Source organism: Rhipicephalus microplus, unplaced genomic scaffold, assembly GCF_043290135.1.
Source record: "Rhipicephalus microplus isolate Deutch F79 unplaced genomic scaffold, USDA_Rmic scaffold_50, whole genome shotgun sequence".
NCBI lineage: Eukaryota > Metazoa > Arthropoda > Arachnida > Ixodida > Ixodidae > Rhipicephalus > Rhipicephalus microplus.
The window spans coordinates 814,801-841,176 of NW_027464623.1; the positions used below are offsets into that span (position 1 = coordinate 814,801).

The 26,376-nt window shown below is 43.8% G+C and overlaps 1 protein-coding gene across 1 annotated transcript in view; it reads left to right on the forward strand.

The window, feature by feature from the left end:
* Positions 1-26,005, forward strand: part of LOC142788264 (uncharacterized) — a 77,287-nt gene extending 51,282 nt beyond the window's left edge. The window contains exon 5 of the mRNA XM_075884870.1: positions 23,160-26,005. Within this exon, the coding sequence (XP_075740985.1) occupies positions 23,160-25,953 (2,794 nt within the window). The 3' untranslated portion in view covers positions 25,954-26,005. The remainder of the gene's footprint in view (positions 1-23,159) is intronic.
* Positions 26,006-26,376: the final 371 nt, after the last annotated feature.

Sequence of the window (26,376 nt, forward strand, 5' to 3'; positions counted from 1 at the left end):
ATCTGATGCCACTAAGCAGTAATAATTAAGGCAAAACTATGTTCACTACTTCACATAACATAACATTTATGACCACTAAACATTTCATGTATGTGTACACCGCTTTGTCACTCATTTACATACGTGAGTGTTCAACGGCACGAGTGACTCATGGTAACTCCAAATGATCCCACTTCTTCGCCCACTCATCATCATTCATTACATTGATGTGAGTTGTCTTTTTTCTGCTCCTGGCGTCAAAAAAGAACCACTAAAATATTCAAAGAGCGGCAAGACTTGCGTACCCTTTCCGCACCGTCATCAACAATATGTAAATCGTATTATCCACACGTCCCCACGTTTCATGAATGAAAACTTCTGCTTTCACACAGTAAAGCTGGGTATTGTTCAAAGGCTTGCACGCCAGCCAGTGGCCTGTTGCTTTTCTTAGCTGCTATACTCCTTCTCTCCCTGTTTGAATTATAGAGGCAGATCAATGCTGTTTCCAAAGCTCCGGCGGCTCAAACCACTCGAAGTTACCTTGAAAATGCGCATAGCAAATGACAGTGAGGATTGGAGACAAAATAGAGGCGGCGGAAATAGAACGTAACAAAACTAACTGTGCCAGTGTGCCATCTGTAAACCTTTTTTTCAAAAAGAAATAGATTTTTTTGAACCGTAGACGATATGTATAACACGTGTTGGTGGCACCGGATGGTGACGCATATTGACGAGAGATGGGCGTACCGTATCGTGTTAATTTCTTTCTACGTTTGGATGGACCAGTTATATGTGCACCCTAATGTGAGTCGGCGGTGTTGTCGTTCCTTTTTCATCTTGTGTGTCTCATCCGAAGTTTCCTATGGTTTTTTTCCCGCTTATAAGAATGAACCACCTAGCCCCAGCTTCAACCCTGGTGCAATTGGTACTGCACGGAAACACACTAAACCATCACGCGCACCTCTCCAAAGCCGTAAAGAGGATACAAGGCAACCCATGAAGTTAAGCAGGCGCCTACCGGACGCAGGCTGAGTACGCTACAAATATATTCCCTACCACCTATGTACGATTACTTTCTGCTCTGGTGGGTGTGCTAAGGCTGCGAAAATAGAGCTGTCCTGTTGCGTATTTCATGCACACGTTCGAGTGCTGCCGGGACAAACCTATTCAATATATTCTTTGCGAAAACCCGCAATACTACTTGCAGAGACAGTCATTAGTCATTTTGCAATGTACTCGATCAACTGGACGACGGACGACCAGGCTTTTCTGAAAGCGAAAGACTATATATATATATATATATATATATATATATATATATATATATATATATATATATATATATATATTCACCACTATTTTCTTGCCCTGGTACACGGTAGCTAACCTATTCTCCTGCAAGGTTAACCAAGTGCTGTCATCTTGGGCTGCTACCTCCACCCTGTTGCGTTCGTGTCAACTGAAAAAGAACTAAGGTAAGCTCCTACGCATGGAACCATTTATGTGGGTGCATTGGACGTCGCGTCACATATTTTACTTCATGTCAAGACGTAGAAAACTCTCTTTTCACGTATCCGCCCTGTATAACGACGCCCGGTGATAAAAAAAATTCAATCCTGTACAGATATAGCCCTTCGCTATACTCAAGATTGATATGATTTAAAAAAAGTATCGTTTATTACTATAAAAGAGATCTACAATTTTTCTGTGACAGGTGAGGTTAGAGCATTGGCGAGTGCATTGCTAAACATATCGTTTTAACTCCCCATACCACGGCTTCATTATGAGAAATGCTGTCGCGCAAACTCTGTCTAAATCATGAACTAAGTAGACAGTGTCTTTTACTTTTCGAAGTCATCGGGATGGGTCCACAGTGGGCGGAAATGGAACCAACGTCCTAGAGTTTAGCAGCGTGATGACTGACCTGCGAAGCCACCCCAGAATGTTCATTTGAAACAGTGACACGGGGTGCACGCTCCTGGCACACTAATAAATAGTTATTTTACAAGGATGAGTGCTGCACGAAAACGGATAAGCTTTTTTATTCACGGAGTTTCTGCGCTTCTTTTAAGCAATGAACCACCGTACACACTCAAATGAGTATTCATGCTGGTGGTTATGCCATTTCTTTATGGTGATTAACAGTATACAACACTGCGTAAGCTTGTGCGGTCAAAATACCCGCCAGCAGAAATACCTTGTAAATACTCTGTAAATACCTAACATAGTGATCTTTACATTTCATATGCGTGTTCTTCGTTTACCATGTATTGTGCATATGTAGACGTATGTTTCTGTAGCAATTCTTGTTTATTTGAGTATGTTGTGTTCCGTGTACATATGTAAACATATTTTTTGTAACAACTTTTGGTGTGTCTATGGATGTTGTGTTCTGTCGCGATGTTCTGTTGGATTGTAATTGATGTTCACTGTCCGTAAGAATAAATTTCTGTAAACAGAATGATGGGTCGTCTTCTGCTCAGGAAACACCTGCGCGTGGTTTCTAATCATCGGTGAAATATCCCTGGCATCAATATTTAAACAGTGTTTCAAGAGAGCGCTTGCTATATGTGCTGTGGTGGAGTCCTTCGTTAATTTGAGAAATGACAAGTAAAAATATACGAGCCATTACTGCAACGACTTTAAAACAGCATAATCAGGGCCCTTTGGCACATATTCTTAGCCGACCCAATAGCTGTCCATCTTGCTATAGATCGATTATCAAATAGAACACATGTAGCGTACCCCGGCACATCCTTTACGGTAACTAACACGGGCTATCGAGATTGGAGTCCGTTTGCCGAGGGTACAGTTATCCGCAATGTGACGAGTTGTCAGTTTCATCGAGTCACCACTGATTTTATTTTTCTATAGTCCTAGTAAACAACATGCCTAGGTGGTAAATTGAAGCCGGCATACTTGGCTCAATCATCCCGACATGCTTCAAGCCATGGAACTGTAATCCGAATTCAATTGTGCAAGACTAGTCATAGATCTTTCGCCGTTGGTGCAATGTAAAAATGCTACCTATTTAGCTCTTTTTGTCTGTTGCAAATTTTACTTTCACGTGTGTGTGTGTGGGGGGGGGGTTAACCTTATGCCTGATAGGTTAACGCTAAGAGCCATGAACAACGGAAATGAAAAAAAAAACGGGGGAACAGCATTGCTGGTAAAGAAGATACAATGGTCAGAGGTAGAAAAAAGGAATCAGAAAAAAGTACTGTCAAATTACACCTGGCTGGGCCAATCCCCGTGTGTCGTATACTTAAATACCTCCAGGGGCCTTAAAAGCCTAAACACGTACCCGGTATCGTATCAACCAGGAAACCCAGTTTCACTGACGTGCACGTATGCCACGCAAAGCTCTGCGTAGTACCATTCCTCCTGTACTCCGGCTCGTAGACGTGTCTCAAAAAGGCGAACGCCTATTCAAGCTGACGTCCCTGTGGAACAGGCCTCAAATGTGTAAAGCCTGTTGTATTGTAGATATGCGATACAAATAAAGCGCGTCATTTCTTTTTTACTTTTATTTGTTTTGTTAGCGATAGTTCGCATATGGGAAAAAATTATCGCAGAGTCCGTCTTCTAGAAGCCGATGGCTTGCGCTCACCATGGCTGAGGCTTGGATGAAAAGGGCGATGAAAGAAGAATAATTGCGATATCAGAGAAGAACATTTTCTAAATGAAAAATAAACACAAATCATACAACTTGAGTTCTCAGCCCGTAGCGCCTAAACTCGGTGCGCTAACCACGATGTCTCTGTGCCTTTATTTATACAAGCGTGAACATATCACCTTTTTTAACCATCACACGTGTAACAAAGCGCGTTGAGGCTCTTGTCATGCTCGGACAACAATGAATGTTTGTCATTGGTCTCATTTGGTACATGCACGATCGTGGTAAGAGCATAGTGCTTGGAAACTACGGCGCCGCCAGTGAAACCGCTTTTACTAGTGGCACTGTCGAAAACTTGCGTAAACGTTTACAGTTGCTCCACTCCTGCCAGCTACGCGAAATTGATGGCGTCACTACTTGTAGATGGTATTCGCTTCAGATAATGTTTTCCTACAAATCACAGCCTCTCTCTGCTTTCTCAGTGGTGCGCATGAAGATTTGTGAGTGTGTCTGGAGTATACGCCGGAAATTGGCCTTCCTGCCAACAACATTCGTGAGATAGCATGACATTTGTCCCAGTCGCAGAATACCTCTGCGATGTTTTTAACTTTCAGTTCACAATTGAAGGATGAAAAAGTATGAGACTGCAATAGGAAAGTAGAATAATCTAAACAATGGTATAAAAGTTCTTGGCCTTGAAAAGGAAGCCAACACTTCGAGCTGATGAGCGAGAATTCTGGAGTCTATGCGACCAGCCGTTATTTGCAGGCTTCCAGTAAGACTTCGAGGTCATTGCTGTAATGTAACTGCTGCTATTCGGAGGGCTCTCATATAGCCTTAATGCGGCACTTACTTTTCACAGCTGAGGCTTTCCGCACGATGAATATTGTAACGCACAAGGAACAAGTAATATTCTTTATGCTGAACTTGCTTGGTTTAAAAGGGACAAAGAGGACCTACAGAACGCCAAGCGAGACGTCTTTGGCGTAATGGGTTGCGTGCGGCTGAAAAAGAACCGCCTGAAGAAAGCCCGTGGCAACGATGATCGTCACCTGAAAGCGAGCTTCCTGGAAACGCGCTGAATGAGTATTGCATTGTTAAAAGATTTGTAGATAAGGTTCCATTCCCCCATTGTTACTTAAGAGAGAGTGCTTGAATGAATGTTTGTAGCTTTACTATAGAACGGAAAAAATGATGATCATTATGCTGCTGGTGTTGCTGCTGCTAATGATGATTACGACGACGACGATCATGATAATGATGGCCCAAATCACTGACCCGCACTTACTCTAATAAATGGCCAAGGAGCGAAAAGGTTGCTATACCGCTCTATTGTATTTATGCCCCTGTTGCGATGTTCCTTTGCCACTTCTCCTTAACAGTCTGAGCGTAAAAACTTTACGAGGAATGAATTGACTTTATTTGTGTTAGTCGCTCTTGCTTTATTTGTATGACGTAAGGAGATCTTGGCACGCCGAAGCAAGACGCTGCCTGTTTTTCAACTACTGAAGGAATGAAGCATAACACATGCACAGTTTACAAAGCACTACAACGTTTATAGTCAATAATAATACTCGTGAACACTGAATGTCGTTCGAGCTAAGGTTTTTATTAGTTGTATTTTCTTCTGCAAAGTTGCATACATATGCATGCCTTGTGGTACACAAGTGCGACCTAGAATAAACAATACTACAATAGAAACATTAATTGGCTTCATCAACACCACGTGTTGAAGAATATTCATCTCTTCAAACTTCCATCTGCTCCATAACGTTTACCTTCTTTGAACTTTCTCAGATTAAGACGAAGAACACCACGACGGTTTCTAAAAAATCAGAAAGTGCCTTATGTTTTAACCTGACATGACTTGAAGGCGAAGGGCGTTTTCTTTTCCTTTTCTTCTAATTCGGCGTATTCGCACACCTTTCCCCCCTCTCGGTCAGCTTTTTATCCCCAACGTACAGCATGCACGTTGGGTATAAAAACGCATCTGATGCTGCACTCCATGCAGCATGAGATGCGTTGCAAGCTTTTTGCTCGTAAATTTGTTTCAGACTGCAACCCTTAATTCTCTTCCCCAATCATAGGTTAGCAGACCGGACAGATGTCTGGTTGACCTTCCTGCCTTTCCTCTTCTTCTTCCTCCTCCCCCGCCCCATTAATCGGCTCACATATTGCCATGCGACCATGTCACGCGATGATGTCATCATATCATGTCGTGCTCCGCAACGTCACTTGATGTCATGAATTTGGGCATTCAGCGACATCATGACGATCTCGTTGGGTGACGATTCCATGACCACATTTTTTTTGATCACTTGTGTCGAGGCCAAAGGTAAACGTCCGCGTTTGGTGGAGCATATAAAAAAAACATTAAAAGACGGAATGACGGCAGATTGGGCAAGGGATTAAACAGGGGATGCACATATGTTGGTTCACACCAAGAGAAAGTATAGGACCCGGGTAGGTAACGTAACACACCAGCCCGGGTCATCTAATAAGCAGACCAGCCCAGTTGATGGTTCTTGTCAAAAGACAGACAACCGGTTTATGGTAGAAGCAACACCGAATGGCTATTGCGGGATGAAAAATGCAGCTGAGGTAGACTGAGGGTTCGAAAGAGGGACGAAATTTAGACGTTCGCACGCTTAAAATGGCCTCCACCTTCACAGGAAGGGGAAAACTGGAAATCTTCGGGAGAGCCTTTCGACCAACAGTAATCTCAAACAGGTTGATACTGTTCACGTGACTATGGTAATGATGATAAACTATAATGACTGCATTAATCATCAAGGGAAGCCAGATTTCCATTGAGGGGGCATTCCAATGTACTAGTGACTGTATTTTCACCTTTTCTTAGACATATGTTAAGGGTTGCTTATAGCTCACACATGGTACATTACGCATCAATCGCCGCAGGTGTTGGAGTGGTGTCAAGTAGGTCAAAATCCTGTCCCAGATGAACGCTGACGTCACTCTCTACCTCACCCGCAGCACGCTCGCAGCTGCGGGCTCTTTCGCCCAATCGCAACACTTCTCTCTCGCTTCACCCTCTCCACCACCCGCAACGCTCCAACGCGCGTCGAGTGGAAACACTCCTTCGGCTAGTTTATCTGCGATGAAACTGACGCGAAACCAAACCCGCCTCCTGTGTTTTCGCGTTTCGAACAAACGTTTACTCGAGTAAACGCTACACCATGTTTCGCTTCACACTGTTCTATAAGCGTCCGCGTCGACGCCTGCTTCAACCGGGTCAACGCCGTGTGCACCACTCCTGCTTTGTATCCGATCAGGGTTCACTTCAGGAAGACGGTCCATAGTTCAGTCAATCCCGATGCTGGCCATATTAGTGACTTTGACTGACCAATGAAATAGTTGGCAGATCCCACGTACAATGGGAATCGATGATATGCGAAGCACGAATAAGAAAGGTTGATATCTCACTTTAAAATTCGGACAACGTTACGAGGTGAAGGTAAATTATGCCGTACATGACTTCTGTGTCATGATTATCATGTTTGGATGTGTTGTTTACCTTTGTCATCTATTCGCGTCACATGATACCAAATTTAGTATATGTGGAGCTAGCGACACGGCCGCGAGCACGCTATTAGCTTGGTATGTTGTCACAATGTTACATGAGACGCGTGTCAAGATTCTCAAATTTGCACCAATCATATATTTCGTCATCCATTGAAGTCACGTAACACCAAATTCGGTATATGTGGAGCTAGCGAAACGGCCGCGAGCGCATCATGAAGGGCCTAATGATATATCTCAATGTAGCGTTGACACACACGCACGCTGGGCAGAGCAACACTACGTTAGCAAAACGCGAGCACTCTATAGTATGACGCCAATCACCACCGGCACGGCCAGCGTCGGTCGCCGCAGCCCGACGGTAACTGGCGCAAAATTCGCACGGATGCGTTACCTAGACAACATTGCATCTCCCTCTTTTCATGACCGAGGGACGCCGGTTACGCGGAAACGCGCTTGTCTCAAAGCATTGCAGCGCGGGGCGCAGCTGCGAGTATATGGCAGGACCGGTGCCTGCAGCATTGCAACGCTGGCGTTACGAGACAAAATGAGTGCCGGCGAGCACGTGCACCGCGTCACGTCGAGATGTATTGGCGCCTTGATTATGGCATGTAGTCATGTTCTCACATGAGACGCATCTCATGATTATCATACCTACACCAGGAACATACCTTCGTCTTCCACTGACGTCACGTAATGCCAAATTTAGCATATTTGAAGCTAACGAAATTTCCGCGAGCGCATCATGAATGTGGCATGTAGTCATATTGTTACATAACACGCATCTCGTGATTATCATATAGTTATGTGTCATTTACCTATGTCGTCCGTTCGCGTCGCATAACACCGAGTTTGGTGCATGTGAAGCTAGTGAAACGGCCGGGAGCGTATCATGAGCGTGGCATGTAGTCTTGTTGTTACATGACACGCATATCATGTTTATTACGTTTGCACCAGTATCATACCTTTGTCATGCATTCACATCCCGTAATACCAAATTTAGTATAAGTGAAGCTAGCGAAACGGTCGCCAGCGTATCATGAGCGTGGCATGTAGTCATGTAGTTACATGACACGCATCTAATAATTATCATGTTTGCACCAGTCCCAAACCTTCGTCAACCATTCCCGTACCATAATATCAAATTTAGTATATGTGACTCTCGCGAGACAGCCGCGAGCGCATCATGAGCGCGCAATGTAGTCATATTTTTGCATGACACACATGTCATGATTTTCATGTTATGGTCTGTAGCTTGTGTTCACCATGCAATCATATTATACCATGCCAGTTTGGAACATGCCATGTGAACGAAACCACCGCAAGAGCTAGAAGACCATGAAATGTAAATCATGATACTCATGACATACGTGTCATAATTTTCATGTCATGACTAGTCAAATATGTTCCTCATACAGTCATGTTATGCCGTACTAAGTTTGGTACCGATACCATTTCGAAACGGCCTGGAGAGCTAAAAGTCATAGGCGGCTAGATAGATAGATACGCTCAAAGTCGCCGAAGTTCGCGAACAAATGCTTCGCATTTAAAAAAAAATTGCCCGCAGCTTCCCTCGGGGAAACACTGAGGAGGATGCGGAGCACATAATTGGTTAACGGGGTGTTAAAGTGCGACTTACTTAGGTCGATGGCTAAATTGGTTAACATGGTTGTGAAATGGGGTGTTAAATTGCGACTTACTTGGGTCGATGGCTAAATTGGTTAACGTGGTTGTAGGAGGGGGTGTTAAATGAGTGAACACGTACACACGTATGCGAAAGGGCGGTGCTGGTTGAAGGGACGTCGATCATTGTGTTTGTGGATTCGTTGGAATTCATTTCACCGCGACCTTGGACGTCGACGCGCCGTACAAACCAACCGACGAGCGGCAACTGAGCGAGCGAGCACCGACCTTGAGTATATATACAGCGCGACGGCGCATGCACTGTCAGCTGTCGAATGTTCGAGAAGGGGGAGAAGCGCAACGGCGCATGCGCGCGCGTCAGCTGCCGATGTTCTCGAAGCGTGACGGCGCATGCGCGCTACATTATACAGCTAGCGAATGTTCCTGAAGAGGAGAAGCGCACGCGGTGTGTAGAAGAGGAAGGGTGCACAGATGGTGGAGGAGTTAAGCGCGCGCGGTGTGTAGAGGAGGAAGGGATGCACAGATGGTGGAAGAAGGAGGAGGAAGCTTGCGGACGGCGCCGCACTACAAGCCTCGAGTATTAGATGCTCCGCATCTAAAACATCTGTATATGTCCGCGCATTATTTGCGTGATAAAATGCGATATCACGAGTAAGCTAAACAAAGGAACGGCTACAAATACGAACTTGTATATTTTGAGCAAAAACATTGCGAGGGGAACTTGGCAGCAGTGACGAGCCGACCGACAAATTTTCGCCTACAACGCTGCGTTTCCGACGCACGTACTTGGAGCGTAAACAAACGATCGACCAAGGTCAGGGACGCGTCGCCTGCAGCTTGGGTTCACCGACTGCCTTCGGCGCTCGTGTGGAATAAACACCACGCGGTGTCAACGTGTAAATGGAGTCTTGAGCACGTACATTCGGCGCTGTTGCTATACATACTCACGAAGGTAAAATTACAATCCATTGTGCAGAATCTGCCGGGAGCTTGGTGTTAGTGGACTCAAGTATGAGCACGGAGTACTTGGAATAAGGCGGCATCCTGGGCCGGCCGGACGACCCATAGCTCAGTATTCATTGTCAAAAAACCTTTTTCTTAAATAATTGCGTCTGAAAATCTCGTGTTAAGAGAAAAAACCCTATGGTAAACATTCTAATAGAGCTATTATACAAGATTTGTAAACCTCTTATTCCCAAGTTAAGCATACCGGGCACCTCACCCCCTTTCTAGAACCACCGTGGTGGTCTAGTGGCTAAGTACTTGGCTGCTGACCCGCAGGTCTTGGGAATAAATCCTAGCTTCGGCAGCTGGATTTTCAATAGAGGCGAAAATGCTGTAGGCCCCGGTACTCAGATTTGGATGCATGTTTGGATGCATGATTTGGATGCACCCCTCTTCCATAAAGCCCAGTAGGGTCTTTTATTTATCAACCAAAACGGCTCGAAGCTAAAAGCCATCTTTTCTTCGCCATCTCAGTTGATGTACTGAACCTGTCTTAACCCCTTTCTGAATATGTTGAAATGTTACTGAGTCTTCCACTTCCTTCAAAATCAGAGATACCTCACCTGGTCCTCGATTTCCTACAGGATCAGACCACATTTGACGAAGTTACAATGCCACGCGATGTTATTATGTGATGTTCCGTCATGTGAATTTCACCATGGCATCATACTGACGTCACAAATTTTGACATTCGGTGACGTCATAATGGTGCATGATGGCGTCTGCACTGATGATGACTTTTTGCTTGAGTCGTTTTCGACAACGTGGGGGGGCTCACAGCCATGGTCAAATTTCATGTTTGTTGGGCATCTATTGTTTTCGCTTCAACAAAACCTGATGGCCACCGTGGAGTCGATGACGCTCATAGCACCTACGCTCAGCGAACAGTAACTCAGACACATGTGACACAAGCTTGGTGCTTGAAGAGCTCCGTTTCTCTCAAAGCGCAAGTACGAGACGTCCGCTTCGGGCGACGAGGGCATCATTAATATTTCCTGGCAGTAACCGCCAATTTCATGTGGTGAAAAGTAATTTTACGCAAAAATGACGGCAAGAACTGCCGCTTATTCTTTTGTGTTCAAAATGAAATATTGAGTTATTCATAAGAAGGCACGAAGAGTACGTGTAGGGAGCAATGGCGCTGCATCTTTAGGTTTTGATTTTTTTTTTCAAGCATTTGCATGGCTTCCTTATCCTTCGTAAAGTTTATTCCGTTTATCAAATAAGTCTGTGTGCTACTAGACAGGTGCGCGTCAGGCTGGCATTTCGGGCACTTTTTCGGCGCAAGAAGGCAGTTTAGCTCTAAGTTAACAGGAGTGAATCAGCTAGCAATTTCTATCTATCTATCTATCTATCTATCTATCTATCTATCTATCTATCTATCTGTCTGTCTATCTGTCTGTCTGTCTGTCTATCTATCTATCTATCTATCTGTCTATCTGTCTCTCTATCTATCTATCTATCTATCTATCTATCAATCTATCTATCTATCTATCTATCTATCTATCCATCTACCTATCTATCTATCTATCTGTCTGTCTGTCTGTCTGTCTATCTATCTGTCTATCTATCTATCTATCTATCTATCTATCTATCTATCTATCTATCTATCTATCTATCTATCTATCTATCTATCTATCTATCTATCTATCTATCTATCTATCTATCTATCTATCTATCTATCTATCTATCTATCTATCTACATATCTACCTGTCTCTCTGTTTCTCTGTCTGTGTATGTGTGTGTTTCTTCATTATGTACACTATGGGAGCCTGGTGCCTACGGTGTCGAGTTGGGAATGTCAGGTCGCGAACGAGAGCATTAATTGCAATACAATGAAGTGCGTTACTATTTCACTGTATCCTAGGTCCTGTCTGATGTCCAAGTCTTTAAACATACGAGCTGGCCTTCATTGTAAATTTTATGATGATGGGTTCCGATGCTCGTTGTGAAAGAGATAGCACACAGGTGACCGTATAACGGTGCAAGTTTTGTATTTTGTAGTATTATTACTTACTTCTATATGCGAGCAAATGTTTTCACTTTTGTGTCATTCATCTGCAGCTAATGTGCTGCCAGAACAAGCAAATTATGCGTAGAGGTTAAAAAATACGCATCGAAAGATTTGGTATCTCTTCAATGTCGGATATGTGTCGAGAATGTTTCTTTCTGATGATTGACTGCATTGAACAAGTCAAGGAGAGAGGTACGATCAGTGTTCGTGTTCTTGATTGTCCCATTTTATAAATCTGAGGAAGGGAACGAACAATGGTCGAGATCATTGTGCCTGACGGTGTGTGATTGTAAACAAACGTAATTTAATTAACGATGCATGCACCCGTACGAAGAATGACATGACAAACGTTGACATTTCACGTATTGCTTCAAGAGGAGGGGACAGCAGTTCAAGACACAGATACGGCATCTGCCTCTACAAGACTACAACATGATGTCTCGTTTCAAGCTTTAATTTATCAAAGAGCGATGACAGTGCCCACCACCATGGTATAGTCGATATGGTGCTGGACAGCTGACCCGAACGCCACGGTAATATATCCTCGTTGTGACAGTAGCAATTTTATTGACTAAATGCCGGTCCTCAGACCATTGTACTTATATTTTGGTGTCCATTAAAGATAACGAGGTGGTTCGAATTTTCGGAGCCATGCGTTACGGCGTTGCTGCCAACTGTATTGCGATTTTGGGACGTACAGCCCAAGTGATTATGAATATTATAAATGTTCTAAGTATTATTTCAAACGTATAATCATTGTCAAACAAGCTTGCCAATTTTCTCAAGGCTGCTTAGCCAAAAATCAAGAAAGGCGCAGAAAGCTTGGCGAACGACAAAGCACAGGTGTCTAGGGGAGCTGCAATGCATGCGCTTCAGTGAGCACGGAAATGATGGGTAGTACCCGAATTTGCCTAATCTTCGTACTTCAGGTTCCGTGTGCGATCGTGTGGCTTGGAGCTGTTTTGTCTTGAAACAAAAATAAGCAAAGTTCCGTGTTTGCGCTTCATTACCTTATTTATTTAGGCTTACCTTTTCAAATCGCGTCAAGCAGTTCAAAAGGGTTCGTTCTTTCCTTCGAAAGAAAACCGAAACATAGCTATAAAAGAAGCCCCCCCGCCCCCCTTCCTAGTGCGATTCGCCACCTGCAAGTACAAAGACTAGGAAGATGCGTTTACTACCCATCATTTCCATGGTCGCTCACCAATCGCACTGCCAGAATTCCCTCTAGTTAATTTTAAGAACTTCTATGTCACATACTGGGTTCCAAGAGCAGGCAAGCTGGTGAGGGGGAGACAGAAAGTTGGGTGGGCGGATATGATAAGAAAGTTTGTCGATATAAAGTGGCAGCAGTGAGTAGAGGACCGAGTTGGCTGGTTAAAATGAGAGAGGTCTTTGTCCTGCACTTGGCGTGGCCAGTCTCATGATGATGATGACAAAGTTTTCCTAAAGAGTGTCACGATTACTGCAAAATATACAGTGGTGTTTACGAGAAAGCAGGCAGCCTATGTGGCTTAGTAGTTATCTAGTTAAAAAGGCCGAAAAAAGTTCTCTGTTAGTGACGGCAAAAGTTTCAAGCTTTTCTATCTGCTGAATGTAGTAAATAGACACTGCGAAAGTAGTAAAATATGTTCGAAACAAGTAAATGCCTACGTTGCCGACTGTTCACTAGCTTTACCCAAGATTGTACTGACCAAGGAATACTATAGGTCGCGGGAGAACTGCCCTATGAGATCTAGTAGTGTATTTGTGTAATGCACCAAGCTACTATCCCTTGACCGTGGTTACGTGTTTTGCGTACTTTTACAGTTCTTAATGCATCTGATGACACAAACTTCATGGGTCACTCATTAATAGCTCATTAAAGCTATGATGATGCATTTCCTACGTTTATGATATATCGAGATATAATGGCTTTCCCACAGTTCGAGTGGGCTCTTTTTTTGATTCCGAGGAATTGAAAGTAACAGAACTGCGGCAAGTGCCAATTCCCCGGAATGAAATTATAATGAAATGGGTACCCATATTCCGCAACACTGTTCCCAACCATCAACATTCCCTGCTTGTATTCCCGAGTAAGATCACCAGACAGCCGGAGTAATAAAAATATGAACATCTTGTTTACACTCAGTGGTCACGAGAGAAGCTCAGAAACAAAAATACTGTACATCACTCAGCAATACTTAACTCTGCAAAACACATTTCTGGCAGGGTTAAATTGAAAGGGACTCTAAAGACGCATTATATGGAGCTAGACATTCACAAACGAGAAGTGGACTCCTGCCCTACATGGTACGTACAGTAGACTTCAGCGGCAGACTTCTGGACTAGTGCTCATTAACGCGCACTTTGTTAATGAGTATACGTCATCTTAGTTTATCCACTGGCTACCTCGTAACTGTTTGACCGAAACCCCACACATTGTTTACCCGGCGTACTGGTTAGCCCTTACGTGCGTTATGCCTATGCCAAACTGAGCGCCGCCTTATTGACAACGTTTGCGGAAAATGGCGTTTCAGGCACAAGTTCCAACAGTAAATCAAGAAAACAGGTATGATTGATTCGAACATTGTTCCATAACACGGAACGTTTTTTAAACACTGCATTGATCATACGCGCGTACGTATAAGTTCAACCCCATTAACTTACCTGCCAAAGCCACGTCCCGAAAAAAAAAAGACCAACATGGCCCAATTTTTACAAGGCTTTGGGCAGCGAGTGTGTAAAGAAGACGGGCATCATAAAGGGTTGAAACAGACTTGGCGTATGTGTTTTTTCACTGGTGGAAAATTTTTGCAAGTCTTCGTTGGAGAAAATGCAGGGAGCTTACAATAGTTTGCTGGTATTGCAACGACCTGGCTGCGCGAAAAAGGGTCACCTTTTGCGTTTGCATAGGAAAAAGTGGAGAAAGACAACGATTGATGCCCTCGCCACCTTCTGTCGTCCCTTCCTATTTTCTCAACTCTTAAGAGAAGACGCACTAACATTCCCAACATGCGCCTTGAAATGAGAACGAGGGAGGTGAGCTGACCATGCCGGAAAAAGTTACTGCGCCACTGAATGTAGCAGGAAGCCACGAAACATATCTTACGGAACAAGTATCTACAGCGCAAGTGTAGACAGTTATTACGCAAAAATGAACCAACGGGGCATGAAAGATGGTCTTTTACCTTTAACATCACGTTAAATTTAGATCCGGCTCTTTCGTTTAGATATGTACAGCTCTCCTAAGTCAAGCACCATACTGGAAGGGGGGGGGGGGCATTAACGAATTTAGGCTGCAGTTGAGGAGATTACGGTTGTGATTAACAGCTTTTAAAATGACTAGAGTACTAAAATCAGGTACGCTCAAGCTGTCCTATAGCCCGCTAGAAGGGGTCACTTGCTAGAGCGTAAACATCATGTTCCTCGCAAAGAGGAAACTTCGACAATAAAGAGTAGCACTAATTGCAAACAGTACTTTTGTTATCTAAGTAGAGTAAACATTTCCGGTAGTTCTAGCACGACGAGTAACCGAAAGGGCACGTGCGAAACTACATTTATTCTTGAACCAGATAGGAATATTATGTTCGTAAGGAACTTTCAGGAATCTTTTCTCATAACTATCATCCCAGTGTCCGTTAAGCTATCGAATTTTTCCAAGTACAACTACTATACAACGTCTGTTGATAACAAATTTTGAATTCTAGTTTATGCACCCATTCTCGCTGAAAGGAGGTACAATTTTGAACATGCAGACGGTGGTAGTTGCACATTGTTTTCACAATGACTGTGATTGTTCGGGTATGTTCTGTGGGCTAACCAAACAGATTACAAACACCTCCAATGGGAAGAACACATTAACAGCGTATGCTCTAGATTAGCGTCTGGGTTTTACGGTCTAACATTAGCCCGTCAGTACTTTGACTTACCAATATTCTGGTTTATGTATTCTGCTTTTATCTACGGCCACTCAAGGCATTGTATCAAGTCGTGGGGATGGGCGTATAAAAACTTTATAAATACAGTTATCAAACTAAAAAATTGGGCACTTAAAATTATGTCTCACTCAGGGAATTACGATCACATTGCCTCATTGTTCAGCCAATATTACATATTACCTTTTGAAAGCTTGCGACAGCTGAGTATATCAACGTGCAATTATAAGTTCATGAAATTCAATCATTCATTCAGCTCATCTATTTTTTTTCGCCTCGGGCTTTAATTCACCTTGTGCTGCCACGTTGGCAGCACAAGTTTAAAAATTTGTCGAACAAAACCTCTTTTTACGCCCTCTCAAATGGCACCTTGTGCTGCCACGGCAGCATCACAAATATAAGGTGCCGAAAATTGGCTTTTAAAAACACTGAAACCAACTGAATGTTGCAGGAGGGTTTCAATTTAGGCTTGCTAGGTAATTCATCTTGATGAGTACTGATGCGCACAAAACGCAGGAACACAAGAAGGACCACAGAGACAGACGAAGTACAGTGCGCTTCATCTGTATATCAGTGCTCTTTCTTGTGTCCATGTCTTTTGGGCACATCAGTCGCCGCCGATTTGCTCCAGGAACATGACACACGTAATCAAAAATGCCAATTTCATCGGAGTCCTTCATTCATCTAGGCGTATATACATGAATAATATTGAGGGTTCAACATCCCAAAACCACGATTACGAGAGATCTGTAGTAGAGGGCTCCGGAAGTTTTGACCACCAGGAGTTCTTTTACCTGCACCTAACTACAAGCACACGGAGCTCAAACAGTTTCGACTCCATCAAAAATGCAGCCGCCGTAGCCAGTATTCGATCTTGTGACCTTCGTGTTAGCCTTCGAGCGTCCTAGCCACTAGATTACCACGGTGAGGGTGAGCGGTAGATATGGGATGCAGAACTGTTACGCAATTCAGCCTTTCTGGTACACAGTGAATAGGGCCCACAACAAAGATGTTTAAGGTCAAATGAAAAAACAAGTTGTGTAAGGCCGCTTGGAACAGCCGACAGCTCTTCAATAGTAAATAAATTGAAGCAGAGCTCCGTGCTTCAAAGCTTCACGCCAGCCAAGCATATAAGCGCAAATAAAGGGAAATTACGAAAGTACCTTGGCAATACAGGCGAAGCGACACGGAGACAAAACAAAGTCAGCTTAACACGAACACAACTGGACAACATGGCGTTTGTCTTGCCCTGACTTCGCTTTCAAGTCAGTTTTTCTTTTTTTTTGCCAAGCGTTGGTTATCACGAATCCCTACCGACAAGTTAACCTGTTGGTCATACGAGGGACCGAACATTGGTTTTGACCAAACTGAAGCAGGCTGCAAAAGAGCTAGCTATCTTTTACGCAATCACAAATAATATTACGAAATACTGCAATAAACTTGGCTGATATCACTCGGCTTCAGATAAATAACAGAAAAATGTAAAGCTGAGTGAAAAAAATTATTCCAAGTTTACGTTACTTTAAATTATCGCCGTGTTACATCACTCGTCGAGGTGTGCGCTTTGGCGCGAGCGAAGAAGACATAAGCTGGAAAGCTGCTAGAGCGGGTGTTCTTTTTCGGTGTACTTTGTAACTATAGAGGCAGAAAAGAAAGAGATAAAAAGAAAGAAGGTAAGTAAAGGAAGATATAGAAGCTTTGGATATACTTGAGCTAAGAACTTTTAAGGGCTACACGTCAATTACAACAAGCACCTGCATTTAGAGCATTATTGTACAGTGTTCGTGTGATTGGCACCGCATATCCGGCATTTGGCCGTGTTCATTTTAGGTGCAAGCTTGCTGGCTTCTGTTATCTCGCACAATGTTTTTGTTTGCGGATAACTCGCAAAAATTTCCACTGAAAGGTAGAATAAAACGAGGCAGCCAGAAACGTTGCTGTACTTTCATAATAAAAAGCATACTTGAATGTTAATATCCGTAACGAGAACTCACAAGCGCATACATCTGCACAAACATAAGCGTAATGAGGTGGGGGTGCAAATGTTGGCATCGCCCCATAATTATGTAACGTAGAGGCTATAGCTTCCGCGTAATTTGACACAGCCGGAGCTGCCCCACATTTGCGTAACTGGTACTGTTAGGTCCACCCAAGATTTGGTTGGAAAAGGTGACACATCAGCACCTATCATGCATTCTAATAACTGCTGTACTGGTCACATATACCTCAAGAATCCTGGGACAGAAGGCAGGCTGCTATACGTGAAGCAAGTCATTGCTTCATCTTCGTTCGTGCATTAAGCAGGAGGCTTGTTGTATTACCAACCCGACAAATGTTAGCTTGAATGGGACACTGCGATCAGCACCACCCTTCTCAATACGTAACCCTTAGCAAGCCTATGTACGCATCACTTTTTACCCCCAGTAGCTTCATTATTACATTTTCTTGGTGCGGACAGGGTGAGCGTTTGCAGCGCTGCGTTTGACTTATGTTTTCTATCTGCCGTAGGGTTCGACGTCAGTGAGCACTTTACCACTGCAAAAACTTGGTTATATAACTACCCCAAAACAGGATTGGCTCTAAAGAAAACATATACACTAAGTTAAACTGAAAATGAATGTTTCCATCGTTATCGGTTCCTATGTCGAAATAAGTTCACCGTAAGCCCTGAAAAAGCGCTTATACAGCCGAAGCCTGACGGAGTGGTGGACCAAAAAAACCCCTTTCGCTGTCTGCATGCCACGAACGCCGAAGCGTGGAAGTCCTCTCAAAGCGCGCATGTTGATATGTTTTTAATTCTTGCTCCCTTTCATCGAATGCTTTCAAACAGTAAGACGGCGTGCCCGTTATTCCCGTCCTAACGTGTTCGCAAGGTCCTCATCTAGCCCTTAGTACTTCAGTGCAGCCACATTTACTGCAGCCTCAGAAAAGTTGCTTCTCAAGTCTTTGCCCTAACAACGATCCTTTCGCTCGCCCCTTTACTCCCGGGCCAGCGGCTCCGCTCTTCTTCGAAGCCTGAATCTGTGATGATATTTTACGTCACGCCAATATTTCGAAAGAAGCAGAGGTGCGTGTGTGTACATAAAATGTTCGACAATTAAGAGTGCGTAGGACTACAACGAGAGAGCATGAAGCTGCCCCACTTCCATGACGACTTTTCAAATGCCCTTAGCGTTTAGATGAAATGTTCAACAACTTGTAGTACGAATGACTCTACTATGGGAGGGCTTTGTGCTGTCTTAGTATGCCATGTTAGCGAACTAACAAAAAAAATGTGTTTAAAAAGTGTTTGACAATTTAGAGTACTTGGTTTTCTACTAAGGGATAGTGGAAAGCCGTCGCAGTGAAGAAGATGGCTGTGTGTTTAAGAGTGCTTAACGATTCAGAGTATTTTGTACTCTGCTATGGGATAGCACAATACCGTCCCTGGCAATGATTGCTGAGCTCTGCTGCCCGGAAAGATTGGGCAAATATGCATGGTGCAAATGCTAATAACAGGACGAAGCAGTGTGCGTGACGTCTTAAATTGTTGCCTTCGATTTTGTTCTGGGTAAGAGCCTTTTATTTTCTTCTTGTTATACTTTCTTGTTCTGTCGTATGTTTGGCTGATGGTTGTTAAATATTCATGTTTTTACGGTGTTGTGGCCTTTTCTTTTGTGTGTTTTAGGTTAGCAGCCGTTTTGATAACCCTTTTTTGTTTGCAGGTTCTTTACAAGCGGAGATAACTATGGTTGAAATTTCATTTCTGAATTTTTTCCCAAGTTTCCACGCGTAGTGTAAGAAATGCCAAAATGTACTTTCGGTATTCTCGCGGCCCTAGCTCAATGAAGCTCTCTAAAACTTCGTATGCTAAGTCAATGGCACCCACAGCTTACTACGGACTTCATTTTAACGATTGTAGTGTACTTAGGACCAAGCATACGCCTTAAAAATTTTTGCGTCATGGTGCGGGAATCGCAAGGTGGTGTCGCCAACCACATTTTCTTTTCACGTATTTTCTCACTTTCCAAGAGTCGTGCCACGTTAAGAGTTATGTTGTGAAGATTGTGAAATTCTACTTTACTAATGCGCGAAAAATTGTTTTCCACTTTAGTGTCCTTTCAACATCGAAGGTATACAAGCGAGCTTTTTCATCATATATTCCCGTATTGATAAAACTAATGAAACACAACATACTCTTCATGGCTCTCTTAAAGCTTGCTTTATTGATGATGGGGGAAATGCCGCGTTTTTGGTTCTGTAGTATTACGTGTCACACGTACTGAAAAGTCGTTGCGTAAAGAAAGCGTTAACCGAGAAGGAGGACAATAAAAATATCCAAAAAATGATATGTATTATATCACCATGTCTACGTTCTATCTTGCAGTCTCTTTCGTTCTTCGTTGGGGCATTATCGCTAAAAAGCTGCGTAGCCGCATTGTGTATATGGAAGGAAATTTGGAAAATTAATACGTACCACATATACTCGTACGAATAGTCATTGGCCGAATATCCCCAATAGGAGTTCTTTTTTGTGCCTCTTGTACAGCGATGATGAAACGACCAAATTGGTACCTGAAATTTCATAATATTTTGGCTAGTGGCAACTCGACTTCTAAAATCTGAGTTCTGTTTTTGACGAATTACAGCCTGCACATCCCGACGATGTTCCATTTCCTCCAATAACATTGCTCGTGTGCCAGAATCGCAATCAGTTCACTGAGACATTTAAGAAGACGTGATGTTGGCATGCAGGAAGAGGTCCAGAAGTGAGAAACAGCAATCAGACTACCATTCGAAACATTCTAAACATGTATGTATGTATGTATGTATGTATGTATGTATGTATGTATGTATGTATGTATGTATGTATGTATGTATGTATGTATGTATGTACGTATGTATGTATGTATGTATGTATTTTAAGAGCGTAAAAATCCTCGCGCGAACATTCCCCTCTCTCACCCTGCGTACAAGAGCTACCTTCATTGATTGTTCAAAGGAGCCTTCCACGTCATTAATTTCCAGTACACCGGGGAGCTCGTGACCAGAACCTTGAATGTGAGAACATAGACAGCCTAGGTGCACGTTACTTTCACGTACCCACGCCACAACGACAGCCCCCTCTTCGCTCACTGGCCCTGCCCATTTTTGCGTTTTCGGCTTCTTCCAAGCACATACTAGCCTTACAGGCAAAGCACGCTTTACAGAAAATTGCAATTATTGCGTCTATGGTTTGTGGTGTACCCGTATCCCAAAGGAGTACGGCCACCAGCGTGGGTCCGGTCTTAGCGAGCCGCAGGGCACGCGTTAACCGTCGCCTTGGCGGGAACACGATACTGCTCAAGTCGCAACACTTTATTGTGGCAACACCAAACGCAGTACAGCCCGTTGCAAATAGGCGCGGCGGGAAAGCAAGTAGGCTTATCCACGCCACGGGCACAAAGTACTACACAGGGGTGCCACGAGCACGTCTCCGCGGTAAAGCTGATCCACGGAGACACCGGAGCAAAGGCCCGGTTGCTCGAGCGAGGGCAAAGGCGCTCGCGTTGGCTTCGAAGGGAGACGGGTCGGCGTAGCGAGGCCACGCACTAGGACACCGTACCGCCCTTCGGCCGTGCGTACGCAGCGGGGCAAACAGCGGGTGAGCGTTCGCCTTGGGCGCGAGGCGCCGTCAGCGAAGTCCGACGAGCCCCCGACTGACGGGAGTCGACGGACGAAAAGATAGCGTGGCTCACCGTTTGCTGTCCCGGAGAGTATCTGACCGCCCCCGACGCAGCGCGCGAAAACCTCTCTTGGGAGTCCCCGCGCGCGGCGCCACCGTCAACATCCGCTACCGGGTGAGGGAGTTAAACGTCACTCCGCTCTCCCACCACGGCAGACAGCGAAGGAGGGCAGACATGTCGGGACATGAGAACGGCAGAAAAGGCGGCAAAGCCCGCGCAAAGGCAGCGGGCTAGCCTCAATTCCCATATCCCCCTCTCCTAAATTTGCCCTTTACCGGTCCGCAAAAGGCAGCCGGACGTCACCCATGCAGTTAAAATGACACTGCTATGAGCGACAGCTAACCTCAGTCCAGCCCTGTTACTGCTGCTAAAAAAAAAGATCACAAATGAGAAACAAAACATAAATCACAAAGTAAACACATGACACTATACAAATAACTGCGGAAGGGAGCACAGCAACGTGGCACTAGTGTTCCTGGTGCTGAAAGGGGGATAGCGTCCAGTGCGCGGAGGGGCGGAAAGGCGTGACAGTGTCCGCTCTGTGCGATGCCCGAGTGCGAGGTCAGAGGTACCGGAAGGGGGGGCTCACTGATGGCTCGTTGCTGGTCTTGTTAAGCAGCGAGTCCGACGAACGCTGCCTCGGCTGTGCTTCGGAGGCCCCGCATTTCTGGCTCGATGATGAAGCTGGAACGTTGCGCGACGCCGGGCCTCTCCAGTGCTCAGGGAGGCCGACCCAAATTGGCTGCGAATGGCGTTGGCCGGCAGCATATAGCTGCTTTCAGCTGGCCTCGCGCAGGAGCCATGGTGGTAAAGGCAGCGGGGCTTCTTCGACAACGGCCGAGAGCAGAGCACAGCCAGATGGTCTGACGTCAGTGGGTCAATGACCCCCCAGCACCTCCAGCGTCCGCATCGAAGGGGGGAAGCCATGACGCACTCTTCGCGGGCTCGCACTGAAGCGTCACGCACTTACACACGCACACACACCGCCGACGGCTGCGCGAGCGTAGGCGCAAAGCGTCCTTCGTCTCTCTCCCTCCCGGCAAGCACCGACACACAAGGTCACACACAGCTCCCTTCGCGGTAGACGAAACGAACACGGAAAAAAAAGTAAAAACAGAGCAAAACGACACTCAACATCTGGCGAAAAACATAAAACACAAATAACACTTAATATTAGACAAAAGAAACATAAAATACACATGAACACTTCAAAAAAAAAAGAAACAGAAAAGAAGTTCGCTGACAAACTAGACGACTTAGAAAACAGAAGCCGGAGAACAAACTTGGTATTCTTTGGAATACCAGATAGTCATCCAAAGGAAACTTGGGAAGAATCCGAAAATCTAGTTAAGTCTGTCTGTACGGATGTATTAAAGCTGGAAAATATAGCAATAGAAAGGGCTCATCGTCTCGGGGCCTACAAAACAGAAAGAATTCGTCCAATAATTGCTAGCTTTTCAGGATCGAAATCAAGAGAATCTGTTCTGCGAAATGCATACAGATTCAAGGGGACGTCATACAGCGTATCAGAAGACTTCAGCAAGGCAGTTCAAGAAAAACGCCGGCAGCTTTGGAAGTACAGTAAAGAAAAACAGCTCGACAAGAAAAATCGTGTACATTTAAGTTACGATAAGCTGGTAATCAATGGACAAGCATTTGCCTGGGATACTGACATGCACCAACCAGTTCCTCTTCGGGCGCATGCTCAGATATTGGGGCGGAAATGACATGATCATTCTAGCTTAAGAACAAATGGGAAATATACCATCACAAAAAGCTTTACACCAGTATTGTTGGTGGTCAATTGTCGAAGCCTAAAAAACAAAATTGATGAGTTTACAATCTTACTTGAAACGGTGAAAGCGCAAATCGTTATGGGTACCGAATCATGGCTTGACGACACAGTATTGGATGTAGAAATATTTCCGCCAGGTTTTACAGTGTACCGTAAAGATAGAAACAGGCATGGTGGTGGCGTGTTTCTTTTAATTTCAAGTAGCCTTGCCAGCGAAGAAGTTGTTTTTGATAATGAAACTGAATCAGTATGGTGCCGCGTCCAATTTCCCCAGGGAAACAACATCGTTTTTGGATCGTTTTACCGCCCACCTGACCACAACAATGAATCTTTGATTCAACTTTCCGACATACTATCACAAATATCTCACTGCGTAATACTGGGAGGGGATTTCAATCTGCCCGATATGAAATGGGATTCCGACTGTGTAGCCCCACACAAAAATCGAAATTGTTCTGCCTTTTCAGAACTAATGAGCGTCTATGGGCTACAACAATATGTGAACGAACCAACTCGGTTTAACGCTTTACTAGATCTTTTACTAAGCAATGACGAAAATGTTATTGTTCACACAAACGTATGTCCAGGAATTAGTGATCATAGTTGCGTTGTTGCAGAGTTAAACGTTTCTAGAATACCTGCGTGTAAGCAAACCCCTCGAAATGTTTTCATGTACGACAGAGGGGACTTTAATGCCATTTCCGAAGAGCTGGTCTTGTATTATCCCACTTTTTTATGCATATCGGAGTCATGCGGCATGGATGAATTGTGGCAAATTTTCCGTGACAAGGTTACAGAGCTGGTGAATATGTACGTACCTCAGAGGTGTCTAAGATGCAGAAAGAGGCACAAACCCTGGTTCAACTCTGAGATACGCAAACTTGTTAGAAAAGCAGCGAATGCCCATAAAAGGTTTCTTAAAAAGAGAACAGCACTAAATAAAACAAAGCTCAAAAGTGTAAACAAAGAGCTTAAGTTAAAACTAAAACAGGCAAAGCGTGTCTTCTTTGACAAGCTAAACACAGACTTGAAGTGTAATCCAAAATTCTTTTGGAAGTATGTCAAGAGCAACAGAAAAGACGACACAGCTATCCCTGACCTTTTAACCCAGGAAAAAACTATAACGGATGACTTGGAGAAAGCTGAAGCATTTAACGCCTATTTTCAGTCAGTGTTTTCAAAAAGAACTGAACACTCTCCAATGCTACCTTCAAAAAATATTGGTAATGAAATGGCGGAAATTGAAATCGATTACGCTGGTTTGGATAGTCTGCTGCGTACTCTGGACACCTCTAAGGCTACAGGGCCTGACGGTATATCATCTCATGTACTTAAAAAGTGTCACGTTATTATTGCACAATATTTATGCATAATGTACAAGTTGTCTCTAGACACCGGCGTTATTCCAAGGGATTGGAAAACAGCCAATGTGGTTCCTGTACACAAGGCAGGAAGCAAAAAACATGTACAAAATTATCGTCCCATATCCTTAATTTCAACCTGTTGCAAATTATTAGAACATGTTATTTATAGCGCATTGTTCAAATATCTCGAATCTACTCATTTTTTTGCCCGCTCCCAGCATGGATTTCGGCAGGGTCGTTCATGCGTCACACAACTAACTGAATTTCAGCATGACGTACTGACTGCGCTTGACCGTAACAACATTGTTGATGCATTATTTCTCGATTTTCGCAAGGCATTTGATACGGTCCCACATAATCTGTTAGATATTAAACTGGCTTCACTGAATATTAATGCTAAGCTGCAAACCTGGCTACGGAATTACTTAAGTGGTCGTAAACAGTGTGTTGTTTTAAATTCTAAAACGTCTTCATATGTAAACGTGACCTCAGGCGTGCCACAAGGTAGCGTTCTAGGTCCGCTGTTATTTTTGGTTTATATAAATGATATAGCCTATAACATAAAATCTTGCATAAAATTATTCGCAGACGATTGCGTCATCTACCGTCACATTACTTCAATCACAGACACTGAATTATTGCAAGATGACTTAAACACGGTAACACATTGGTGCTCCACGTGGAATATGTGCTTAAATATCTCGAAGTGCAACCACATCAGCTTTGCAAAGAACATTTCAAAAATCCAGTGCACATACAGTATTAATGGCGAGGCAGTCAAAAAAGTGCCCGAGTGTAAATATTTAGGAATTTACTTGACAGAATCATTCCATTGGAACAGACACATAGACCAAATGATCTCAAAGGCTAGTAGAACGTTGTTTTTTATTCGTAGAAACTTTCACTGTGCAACAAAAGAGGTGAAAGAAACTCTTTACTTCCTTCTTGTCAGGTCTATACTTGAATATGCTTGTGTTATCTGGGACCCGGCTCAAAAGTATCTTGCAAAAACAATAGAAAAAGTCCAAAACCAGGCAGCCCGTTTCGTCAGCAACAACTACGACCCATTCGCTAGTATGTCAGAAATAAAGGCCATATTAGGCTGGGAAACTCTAAAATCTAGAAGACGGAAACTTCGATTAAAACTTCTGCATAGCATATATTATAACCTAACAGGAATTAATAAGTTTGAATACCTACTAGCACCAACATATCGTTCCACAAGATGCCAACACTCACATAAAATACAAGAATACGCATACAAAACCACTACTTTTGCCAACTCCTTCTTTTTAAAAACAATTAGAGACTGGAATGAACTTCCCGAAGGTATAGTGAACTTGAGTGACAACAGCGCTTTTTTCTCATCGTTGTGAAATTGTGACATAGGTACTTCTCTTTTGGTACCTGTTGTCATGTGAAATATTGTACTAAAATATTTTTTATTTTTATATGTTGTTATAATTGAATTTTTCACTATGTTTGGCGTCTTATCGCAGAAATGTTTTCTATGACTTCTTATGTATACCCCCCTGCAGTAATGCCACTACGGCGTTGCAGGAACTATGTAAATAAAAAAAAAAAAAAAAAACACTGGCAGCAGACAGGGCGGGGTCAACTCCTTTACGAGAAAAGGCCGTAAAGAAGCTAATGCCCCTGACACACGGGCACCCTGAAGTCCTTTAGACAAGGGGACATCTTTCGGAAAGGCGTTCGGGCGCAGTGACACACGACAAAGGAGTAACTCCTTTCCGGCAAAGATCCTTTTCGCAAAAGCAGATCCCGCATCTACTTTTCTG